General features: G+C 43.5%; 1 protein-coding gene across 1 annotated transcript; it reads right to left on the bottom strand.

The window, feature by feature from the left end:
- Positions 1-4,132: 4,132 nt before the first annotated feature.
- On the bottom strand, positions 4,133-5,938 carry LOC102873711 (tigger transposable element-derived protein 1-like). Its single transcript, XM_006881901.1, has one exon. It carries the CDS (start codon positions 5,936-5,938, stop codon positions 4,133-4,135), a length of 1,806 nt encoding a protein of 601 aa, XP_006881963.1.
- Between the last annotated feature and the right edge of the window lie 6,361 nt (positions 5,939-12,299).

Here is a 12,299-nt window from a genome sequence, read left to right as displayed (position 1 = left end):
ACATCACAGAGTAACTAAATCATCTTGAAAACAGAACCAAGTAGATAGATTGTTCTCCAGAAAACAGGAATATACCAAGGTAAAAAAAAAGTCTCTAATTATTATATACATGAATATCATACAACGCTAATTACATTCTAAAATAAAGCATAAAGAATCACTATATCTCAAGAAATAATTTAGGGACAAAGGAATTATTCTGTTATCTCTTACAAAAAGAAACACTAAAACTCTTTTATTCCTTTTCTTCCTTCCCCCTTAAGACTGCCATGCATACCTTATTTTCAGGGAAATTAGGTAAAATATCAAAAGATGAAAATGTCATAAATACAATTATGAAAATTTCATAAAGACAAAAGTAAAACATTATATTCTTGTTCTATAATGCTTATTGATAATTATTAAAATTCACAATAATTAATTGAGCATTTATTATGCGTCAGGCACTGTGCTAGTTATTTCACATGTAATAATAGTCCTCTAATGCAGATCTTTTATTATCCAGTTTTACAGATTAGAAACTAAACCCTGGAATGATTGAGAAACATGCTCACCATCAGAGAGTAATTGGCAGGGAAAGGATTTGAAAGCTGGTCTACTGGACTCCAGAGACAGGGCCATGCTGCCCCTTCATCCCTAGAGTACAAAAGTTATGCTGAGGGAGCTTTGGTGGCCTAGTAGTAAGGAGTTTCACTGCCAACCCAAAGTCACACGGTTCAAATCTACCAGCAGCTCCTCGGGAGAACGATGGGCACTCTCCTCCTGTGGAATTTACTGCCTCTGAAAACTCCCTGGAGGGTCAGCTGTGGGTTAGTTCCTACTCAACAGTACACAAAAAATCCCACCATCCAACGATAGGGGATCCTCAGCCCAAGTCAGACTGTCAATGACGAAGTCCTCACTCTTTTCTTAGTGACACCCATTTAGAACTAACACTAGGTGTTTGCAAGAATGGCTTAATTATATTGACCTCTTTATAGAACGATACAAGAGAGATAAAGCACAATGTCTCAAATATTTTAGATTCTTATTTACCCAGTATTTGCTACTTATGCTCCTAAAATGTGTTATTTATTCTTTTATCAATTTTCCTTTTTTATGACCCCTCAAGAACTTATGTACCCTGTTCACAGCATACATTTATTTCTGAATTATCAGATAAATAACCAAAACACACTGTCAGCAAAGATCATTAAGAGGTAATGTACTTGGAAAAGTTCGGTGATCAATGTATTTCACGACACACACATTGTTCACACAAACTTTTAGACTGTAGAAATCCTTTATTAGCATTTAAATGGCAGCAGCTGTGGAATTGAAAAGCATAGTTAAAAGAGCCATCTCTGCATTTTGAACTTAAAAGATTTTACACAAAAGGTTATTTGCCAGTTTCTAAAATTTCAACAGCCTGGGCTGCCCTCTGTTCCCACAACCCTTTCTCCTCTCCCCACTTTTCCCCCCTTTCCTCTTCTTCCACACTGATAAAATCTGTCAAGGACGCGGTCTCCATGCACTTAGTTAATACTAAAGGCAAGAATTGACCGGATCCATTTGACAACACAAAGATGCTCTCCCCTCAAACTGTGCATGAAATATACCACAGGAATATTTCAGCTTATTCATTTGAGGGACTATTCTTTTTTTAAGAAAGAAAACAATATAAACCCATTCCTTTTCCTCAGCTCAGCTTATAACATGTTCTCCTATACATTCTGCTCTGCAGTCTTGGTAGACCCAATCCCATTAAAACATTCTTTCCAGCTCTTGTGGCCTAGTGGTAAGAAACTGTTGCAACCTCAAAGGCACCTGGTTCAAAGCCACCAGCTGCTCTGCAAGAGCAGTATTCTCTCTATCTAGTAAAAACATCAAGAACGCTTCTTCCCTAAAGGCATATGAAACCACTGATTTTGCTGGTGAAATGATCATTGATTCAAATACGATCATTAATAACAATCAGATTCTCTGTGGAACCTTGAAACATTCACTATACAGACTTATGCTTTTGGTTTATAGAGACAGTAGATACAAAATATATTAAGGCATTTATACATACAATATCTATGTAGCAGGATTTTCCTCAGACTGTAGAATCAAGAAGAAAAGCAGCAATTCTCACAGAACAAAAGACATTCACATGAGTTACCCTCCATGCTTTTCAGGAAGTAGATGCTGGCCTGACTTTCCTTGGTTCTGGCATCTCTGCCTAAGTTTCTGAGAACTAAAATATGATAAAGCTTGAAATCACAGCCCCAACGCTCAAAATAATAACATAACAGTAGTACTACTTACCTTTGGCCTCTGTTCAAGAATGTAAAGAAAAATTAATTTGCCAACTAGTCAACTCCAACTCAAGGAGACCAATCAACTGAGGTACTCTCAAAGGAACCAGTGATTTCTCTCAAAGTAACAACGTGGGAGGTGGGAGGATCTTAAAGACCCTGCCCTCCAATTTGATAGGTGAGAGGGGCTTAAATCAAACTAGTCCTTGCACCTGTGCAGAGCAGCAACTTGGAAGTAAGGTTTCCAAGCTCCTGGTCCCATTATCATTCATACTGTGTTTTGCTATAATACTTGTGTTTATGCCTAGAACAGTGGTTCCCAACCAAAACATTCAGATGTTGGCCAAGCCTGACTTAGCTGATCTGGTGGAAGGTCCCCCAAGTCTGTAGGATTTTGAAAGCTCCCTATAGTGGCTTGGATGTGCAGCCAGTGTTGAGGGGCACTGTGGCAAGTCAGCAGAACCTCAGCACCCCACAAAAGGGTTTTAATTCTCATCTGCCTCTTTGGCACTTGCCGAGGACTGTATGTCCTGTCAAGCAGAAAAAGAGCAGGCGTTATGTGTCTTTACCAAACAATTCTTAGGAGGAGATAATCAGCCTCATTATCTTTGGTGGTGTAGTTTTATCCCCTTCTGTTAGTTTTGCTTGGAAAAAAGTTCAAGCAGTAAGGTAAACAAGGTGACATTATGGTAAGAATTTAAAAAAAACCCAAAAACCCAACACCGAACCTGGCAATAAAAACATCACCCTTAACCTTTAGGGGGGAAAAAAAAAAGAAACAAGATCCCTTTCCTGGGGGATATTTAACTGTTCAAATCAATGGGAAGGTCAGATCTGAGAAGCACCAGTATCTACAGAAATTAAAATCAGCTGTTTTTTTCCTAATTAGACAGCAAAGAACAGTAAATTTCCAGGCTACAAACGTGTGGCTGAGATAACTTGTACTTGCTCCTTGATGCTAGGTCAATTTGCCCCCACTTTGAGACAACTGAACAAGCCCCTACCTGGTCAAATGTTCATCACAATCCACTTCACTAGCTGCATATGTAGCTTTTCAAAAATTTTAAAAGGCTTTGAACTCTTTCTTGCACTAAAGGAAAGTTAAGTGAGAATAGTGTGCATTGGTTCTGACTTGCCTTCAAACCCTACCAACTTGCCTCCAAAATCAAAGATCTACACTCCAGAACAGTGCAATGTATCAAACCACCTAGAATCCCAATCACGCTTTAGAAAGCCAGTGCAGCTTTGGCCTGCAGCTAGTTTATACAATTGCTACAAACAAATTAACTTCTAGCACATGTGTTAAAAGGAAAGGGGTCATTTCTTGGCAAAGATAGCAAGCGAGGTGTACTCAAAAGTTATCAAATGGTTTCTTTGTTAAATGAAAACATTAAGTGAATCTCAAATGGCACTCTGCAAATCTGCTATTTGCAATAGTGTCCATTGCATAATTTCTCTCTCATCTAAAGGTGAAGACAATGCAGCCATACCTCATTTTACTGCACTTGGCTCGATACCATTTTGAAGATGCTCTTTTTGGGGGTGGGTTGTTTATGCGGTTTTAACGAATTTGAACGTTTGAGGCCATCCTGCATGGAGCAAGCCTGTTGGTGTCACATTTTGGTCATTGCTCTCAATTATACAGCTGCACACTTAACAGCGTGTCAAAATAATTTTCAGAAGCAACAGAAACTGAAAAAAAAAAATCATGTGACTCAATTTGTTGTGGTGGCCTGGAACCGAACCTGCAATATGTCAGAGGTATGCCTGTAATGCACTGATGATGGTGATGATGAAAGCAGTAATAGGGGAAGTCTAGGGGGAGTGGGGGCTTTGTCGTCAGATAAGGCAGCTCAGTCTTCAGCTCCACTCTCCTCCTCCAGCTTGAAGAACTCATTTTCATCAGAGCTGTCGATGTCGATGTCGATGTCAATGTCGGATTCCCAGACTTCCACTATCTGTATCCTGGGTCCCAGCTCCTCGTCGTGTTCAGAATCGCTTCCGGCGTACCCTGATGGTCCAGCCTCTTCTTCCCTGTTGAAGCAAACAGAGAGTAAAGCCTTATTGGCCTTTGTTGGAAGGTTTCTAATTAGTGCTCTACAGGGTGATGGGTAATCATTAAAGCCTTGCCTGAACTCCAATATGCCTTCCTTGGAATCATCATCACTGTTGTTTGAATTGCAGAGTGGGTCATTCACCCTCCTTCTGGCCTCAGCGGCTACCCAAGCCTGTCTGGTGGGACCATCCTGCGGTCCGATCACATCTTGGAAATACTTTTCCACTATCTTCTGCGGGTGGGAATCTAACAGCTGAGCAATGTCCTGCGCCTCGATGTCTTGGAATCCTTCCACACCCAGCCGATTTGCACAGGCTACAATGTGGTTGATTTCTTCTACCATCGAGATGGGCTCCTCCGACTTGATCACCACCTCCTTCCAAAGCTTCTCCCAGGCTCCGTTCAGGGTCTCCGGCTTTATCTCCCTCACCGCTTCCTCCATCATCGTCAAAGCAGTGCAGATGGAGAAACTGTGCCAGGCTTCCTTCAGGGTGCTCGCTGGCGTCTGCGTCAGGGCGTCGGCCAGGTAGTCGAGGACACAGCGAGTGTAGTACACCTTCAGCATCTTCAGCGCCCCCAGATGCAAGGGCTGGAGGAGCGGAGTCGTCTTGGGAGGGATGCAGATGACCTGAACATGTGGGTTAGCATTTATCAGGGCACTTTTGTCGGCGGGGGCAGAGTCCAGGATCAGCAGCACCTTGAAGGGCAGGCCTATGCGATCCAGATACTGTCGGACCTCGGGGACAAAACAGTTGAGCAACCAGTAGAGGAAGAGCTTCTCGGTGATCCAGATCTTATGGTTGCCCTTCATGAAGATGGAGGCGTGCTGACTGCAGCCTTTCTTCAGAGGGCAAGGGTTGCGGAATCTGTGAAGCAGCATGGGTCGCATGAGGAAGTCGCCGGAAGCATTGGCGCACAGCAGGACCTTGAGCTTGTCCTTGCTGGGCTTGGAGCCCCGGCTCCGCCCCTCGTCTTTGGCGATACTGGTGCACTTGGGCATGCGCTTCCAGAACAGGACGGCTTCGTCGGCGTTGAACACCTGCTGCGGCAGGTAGTTCTTTTCCTCGATGAGCTTCTTCAGATGCTCCGGGTACTCGGCAGCAGCCTCCTCGTCCACTTCGTCCAGCAGCCACTTGTTCTCATAGAAGCTGTAGCGCTTCTTGAATCGGTCCAGCCACCCGTTGCTCGCGATGAACTTGATGGATTTGTCCCCGGATTCAAACCGCAACTTGCACTTCTGGGAGGCGCGCTGGCGGATGATGTACACAGAGAGAGGCTGGTTGTTCCTTTTCTGCTCCATGAGCCACTCATGTAGCTCTCTTTCCATTCTCTCTAGGTTGGCATTCCGCGTGATGTAGGTGTTCCTCAAAGATTCAGGGGTGCCCCTGGAGGCACTCCCCCGAATAGCCTTCTCGTTTTTCTTAATCGTACGGATGGTGGATTCATTCACACCAAAAATGCGACCCACAGCAGTGCAGCTTTCGCCGTTCTGAAGCATTTCAAGAACTCGCATCTTCTTGGCTAGAGACATCACCTTTCTCACTCGCTTGACTTTTTTCCCCTTTCTCTCCTCGCCTTTGTTATTCTCGGGTGTTGAGGCCATGCTTCTCCTAGCTTATGCAAATCAGAAGGCTTGGAGGTTTGATGTCCCTGAGCGGCAAACACCACTTATGTGTAATGTTCAAGAACCAAGTGACAGCATTCACAAGGCAAATAAAAATGGCAAAGCAGTTATCTGACTACACACGCGTGTGATCAATGGCTGCAGGGTGAACACGAGGTGGAAGAAGGGTAGATGCAAGTGACACAAATGTTGGTCTTGTCACATGTAACAGTCAGCAAGACAACATGAAAATGACTCAAACTGGTATATACTTGTTCCGAGTCTCTCAAACATGCAGACTAGATACACTCAGATTTGGTATGAGAAGGACTTGCAATTATGAAGAGAGGATGGAACTCAGGACTCAGCGTCAAGGTTTCCAGTCCAAAATCAGAGGCATCTAGAAGAAACAAGACACAAAACCAGGAAATAAAGTTAATAACAGAGCAACTCTTAGCGACCCTATGTACAGCAGCTCTGAACCCTTCCCTGTCCTGAGCCAGTCTCACTGACTCCAACACACCAACCCCCATCGCCCCAGTTACTGTGTCAATCCAGGTCACCCAGGGTCTCCCTCTCCTGCGCTGTCTGTCCAACCTTCCAAGCATGATGTCCTTCTCCAACTGGATATTGGCCTAACGTTTGTGAGACACAGCTTAAAAATCTTAGTCGCCAAGGAGAAACTTGGTTTCACTCTCTCCAAGACACCTATTTGTTCTGCTAAATTGCCCATAAGAAGAATATCTAAATTTGCACATTCATTGCCAGTGAAGGAGAATTCTCTTCCACTCAAATTTTACCAAAACAAAATGACACCTACCTCCATCATTTGTACCAATCAGGTGACTAATTGTTATTGTTGTTGTTATGTGCCATCAAGTTGCCTGTGACTAAGAGAGACCCTATGTACAATAGCTCTAAACCCTGCCCTATCCTGAGCCAGTTTCAAAGACTCTGACACACCTACCCCCCATAACACCGGTCACTGTGTCAGTCCATCTCATCCAGGGTCTTCCTCTCCTGCATGGACCCTCCACCTTTGAAAGAATGATGTCCACAGGCCCAAAGTATGTGAGACAGAGCTTCTAATGGTTGCCTCCAGGGAGCAACCTTGATTTCACCCTCTCTACAAGACAGACCAGCTTATTTCTTCTCTTGGCAGTCCATGGTAAATAGATTCTTCATTTTTGCTTTCATTTTCATTTAACAACTTGTCATACAGTGAGCTTTTCCTGTCTCCTCATCTTAAATCACCTGTTTATATTCTTAGCTGATTGTTGTTGTTGTTTTGGGCTGTTGAGTCACCTGCAACTCATAGCGACACAGTGTACAACAGCCCTAAACCCTGCTCTGTCCTGTGCCAATCTGTCTCTGACTCACCCACCCCAATTATCCCAGTCACTGAATCAATCCACCTCATAAAGGGTCTTCCCCTCCTGTGCTGTCTCTCCACCCTCCCAAGCATGATGTCCCTCTCCAAGGACTGGTCCCTCCTTGTAACATGTCCAAAGTATGTTACACGGAGCCTCAGAATCCTTGCCTCCAAGGAGCAGCCCTGTTTAACCCTCTCCAGGATGAACCTGTTTGTTTTCTTAGCAGTCCATAGTACCCTCAATACTCTTCTCCAGCACCACAGCTCAAAGGCGTCAATTCTCCTTCTATCCTCCCTAGTCATTGTCCAACTCTCTGATGCATCACAAGTGATTGCAAAAACCATGGCCTGTATCAGACACACCTTAGCCTCCAGAGAGACACCATTGCTCTTCAGTACTTTGGAGAGGTCCCTAACAGCAGACTTTCCCATCGCAATACGTCTTTTAATTTCCTGACTGCTGGTGCCAAGAATGTTGACCGTGAAGCCAAGCAAACTAAAGCTATGAACAATCTCAATCGCTTCACCATTAGCTTACTTTTAAAATTATTTTCTTACTGACTTAAAAGTAATCACAGTGTTATAATGGTAAGGTGGTGTGCTGCCTACCTAAAGGCACTTGGTTCAAGCATACCAGCTGCTCGATGAGAGAAATGTGGGCACTCTCCTCCCATGTGATTTACAGCCTTTCTAAACCTCCCAGAAGGCCAGCTCTGAGTCAGTTCTAACTGACATGATAACATCAACACTGATTCAGGGGTTAAGAATTTGGTTGTTAGCCAAAAGCTCATTCATTTGAACCTACCAGCCAGTCCACAGAACAGAGACGTCTTCTCAAGCGGATTCTAAGTCAGTGAAGCTTTAGTGGGGCATTTTTCCACAGACTATTGACAGAAGAATTTCATGAAACAACATATGAGCAAGAGCCAATGGTGATGAAAGAAGAAGTTCAGGCTGCTTTGAAGGAAATGGCAAAAAATAAGACTCCAGGAATAGATGGTATACCAATTCACATATTTCAGTTAACAGATGCTGCCATGGACGTGCTCACCAAGTTGTGCCAAGAAATCTGGAGAACGACCACTTGGCCAACTGACTGGAAGAGATCGATATTTGTTCCTATCCCAAAGAAAGGTGACCCAACAGAGTGTGGAAACTACAGAACAATCTCACTGATTTCACATGCAAGCAAGATTTACTGAAGATTATCCAAAAATGACTGAACAGCACATCAACAGAGAACTGCCAGAAGTCCAGGCTGGGTTTAGAAGGGGTCGTGGTACTAGGGATATTGTAGCTGATGGTAGATGGATCTTGGCTGAAAGCAGGGAATACCAGAGGAATGTCTATCTGTGTTTCATTGACTATGCAAAGACTGTGTAGATCATAACAAGCTATGGCTGACTCTGAGAAGAATGGGAATCCCAGAACACTTGATCGTTCTAATGTGAAACTTACACTTGGACCAGGAGGCAGTCGTCAGAACAGAGCAAGGGAACCCTGCATGGTTCAAAATTGGGAAGGGCGTACGCCAGGGATGCATCCTATCTCCATACCTTTTCAACCTATATGCAGAACAGATTATCCGGGAGGCTGGGCTCCATGAGGAGAAATGTGGGGTCAAGATTGGTGGACGATTTATCAACAACCTGCATTATGCGGATGACACAACCCTGCTGGCTGAAACTGAGGAGGACCTGAAGCACCTGCTGCAGAGGGTCAAGGACTGCAGTCTACAATATGGATTGAGGCTCAATGTCAAGAAGACAAAGATTCTCACCACTGGACCAATTGGCAGCATCAGGATGGATGGTGAAGAGACTGAGATTGTACACAGCTTTAGTTTGCTTGGCTCCATAGTCAACAGTCTTGGCACCAGCAGCCAGGAAATTAAAAGGCGCATTGCCATGGGAAAGTCTGCTGTTAGGGACCTCTTCAAAGAGCTGAAGAGCAGTGGTGTCTCTCTGGAGACTAAGGTGCGTCTGATACAGGCCATGGTCTTCGCAATCACTTGTTATGCATCAGAGAGTTGGACAATGACCAAGGAGGATAGAAGGAGAATTGATGCCTTTGAGCTGTGGTGCTGGAGAAGAGTATTGAGAATACCATGGACTGCTAGGAAAACAAACAGATTTGTCCTGGAGAGGGTTAAACCGGGTGGCTCTTTGGAGGCAAGGATTCTGAGGCTCCGTCCAACATACTTTGGACATGTTGTGAGGAGAGACTGGTCCTTGGAGAGGGACATCATGCTTGGGAGGGTGGAGGGACGGCGCAGGAGAGGAAGGCCCTCTATGAGGTGGATTGATTCAGTGACTGGGATAATTGGGATGGGAGTGTCAGAGACAGTGCGATTGGCACAGGACAGAGCGGAGTTTAGGGCTGTTGTACACAGGGTCGACGGCACATAACAACAACAACAACAACAACATTGCCGTACATTTTACTGACTTACCCCATTCTGCTTTGCTAATAATCCAGATCTCCAACTTTTATCAACTGAGTGTCTGGAGCACAGTCTCAGGTTTTTGACCTTCTGATAGTGGCTGCTACTTAATAATCACAGTTATGAGGACCACTGGAGAATCTCAGCTGAACCCAACTGGATAGTGGATAGCATTAGGTAATCACTGTGGAACATTTTTTATGGACAGTAGAAAACATAATGAGAGTAGGCAATATAATGACACTGTTGTAATGTAGGGAGACAGAAACTGTCATCCAGTTGGAACTGACTCATAGTCGGCCCTTCAGGGATTTTCTGAAGCTATAAGTCACCCAAGAGGAGATTGCCTAACTTTTTCCTGGAGAGCAGCTTGTAGAGTCAGATTACCACTTCTGGGTTAATAATGTGATTCGTTATGTTGTCAATAAAAGTTTATTTTATGGTAAAATTTTAAAACGTTTCGAAACCAGATGGTTGAGATGGAGACATCAATGGTACCCTTTCCCCCCACCCCTGGTCCTCTTTTGGTTTGAAAATTTTCACTGTATAAAATCAATGCACTTTCACATGCACATGTGCCGAAAATGACGATCCACGTTTGCTGGCTCTATTTTAGACACAATTCCACCCGCCACCTTGGTTGCTCCCATTACACCCAAGACGAAGAGTTATCGCTAAAGAACAACTGATCCTTGGAGCACAAATACTTTCAATGCAATCTTTTTCTCACTTTAAGTCAATAGACTAAACATATAGGTGTTATGAGGCATGAATCTCAATGTTCATTTAAAAACAAAAAAGTTCATTACCAAATCTTCTCTTTTCTACACCTAATTTTCTGAGATATTTAGAGCCCTTTCACCTCTAACTAGGTTATGTAAACCTGAGGACACTTCTGCTTCATAATACCAATAAACATGATTTTCTATACCACAGAACAGGTAGAGACTTAGGAAAGAAAATAAGCAACAATCTGTTTTGAGCATTAAGCAACTGATAGTCCTGCACAATGCACTTGAAGCTGGTAACCTTAATATCTGTTCTTATAATTCTTAACTTCACAGTATTCTAGCACAAGAAGTCTCTGGGTAAACTACAAAGGCAGTTTCCAGTGTTAGAAAAGATCTATGATGCCTGCAGAATAACAATGAGCAATAGCCATCTGAAAAGAAAACATGCAGAATGACTCAGAGATTTCAATACAAATTGTGAGTGTATGAGTTTCTCTTATTTGCCTTTCAGTTTTGCTTCATACATTCATATCAACATGGTAGGAAGTCAATCGGTATTGGCTAAGCTGCTCAACTCCTTGACCACTACTATTAGCTAAATGTATTAACCAGACTATAACGCTAATCTGATTCAGAATCACACAAACTCTTCTTTGTCGTTTTTTTACTACAAATCTTTTACTTGAGCAAACCTTATCATTTAAATCTCCACAACACAAAGGCCACATTTTAACAGAAGGCTATGAGTAGAAAATGAAATTGTACATTCTAACATCACTTCAAATTTTACTTCTTCAAATGGATCTGCTATACAGTCACATCTTCATTTTCTGTATCTGAAATTTTTAATATGCATAGAGAAAAGGTGTGAGAAAAACGAAGATAACCTGCAATCTTTACAGATCCCAGCTCTAATTAGCAAACAGGTATAACTGTTCTGAAGGGGAAAAGAGGCTGAAGAAGGGAGAAAGGGTAAAAACGAATTATTTTTTTTTCAGGCTTGGGGGATCTTTATTAAATGCTTGTCTCAGACTCTGCCAGGGACTGGGTGACTCCACCCTCCCCTAGGTTTTCCCAGACTTGCTGTTATGAGGAAGCAGGGAGCCCAGTCTCCTCAAGTACAGCTAGGGAAGCTAGGCTAGGCCCAGCAAGAAGGGGCAGAGCTGATGTTCCCCTCCCCTGCATCCTTCCAGCCTGAGGGGGAGGGGCCTCCAGCAACTCTGGCCCACACCTCTCACTGCCCAGCTCTTGGGGCTCCACTCACAGCCCTGAGCTATTCATGATCTCTGTCCCCCCTTCTCCCACATTTACCTCCACACCCCATGCTCAGCCCCACCAGATCATCAGTCCAGAGGAAGGGCAAAAACAGGGAAGCCCACCAAGAGTTCCTGAGCAGGTAGCTTCAAGGGGCCTCTCCTCTCTGCTGGCCACCGGGATACAGGTCCCTAGCCTCAGCTCCCCCAAGACTCTGAGCAAAGCCTCCTTAGGAACTCTTTAAAATACGTGAGTGAATGTATAAAACACAACATATATGAATAAAAAGGGCATTGATCAAAACGAATAAATTCTATAAAACACAATAAATAGGAATGACGGTATAAAACACAATGTATATGAAGGAAGCACCATTTATATAAATATAAAGCAATTTTATAAAGATTGCCACCTTAGAAAACTCCATGGGGTGGTTCTACCCTGTCCTATAAGGTTTCTAACTAAGAGTTACAAGGTTAGGATAGACTTGATGGCATTGATAAGGGGTAATTTAGAGACAGAATGTGATATTTATCATCATAATGCTGCCCCCCCCTCAGC

Source organism: Elephantulus edwardii, unplaced genomic scaffold, assembly GCF_000299155.1.
Source record: "Elephantulus edwardii isolate Elephantulus edwardi_28Jun2011 unplaced genomic scaffold, EleEdw1.0 scaffold00016, whole genome shotgun sequence".
Lineage (NCBI taxonomy): Eukaryota > Metazoa > Chordata > Mammalia > Macroscelidea > Macroscelididae > Elephantulus > Elephantulus edwardii.
The sequence above is the reverse complement of the archived record's forward strand: the minus strand, read 5'-3'. Positions and strand labels throughout refer to the sequence as shown.

Coding starts and splice junctions, on each gene's coding strand:
- LOC102873711 (XM_006881901.1), bottom strand. CDS start 5,938: ATGGCCTCAACACCCGAGAATAACAAAGGCGAGGAGAGAAAGGGGAAA.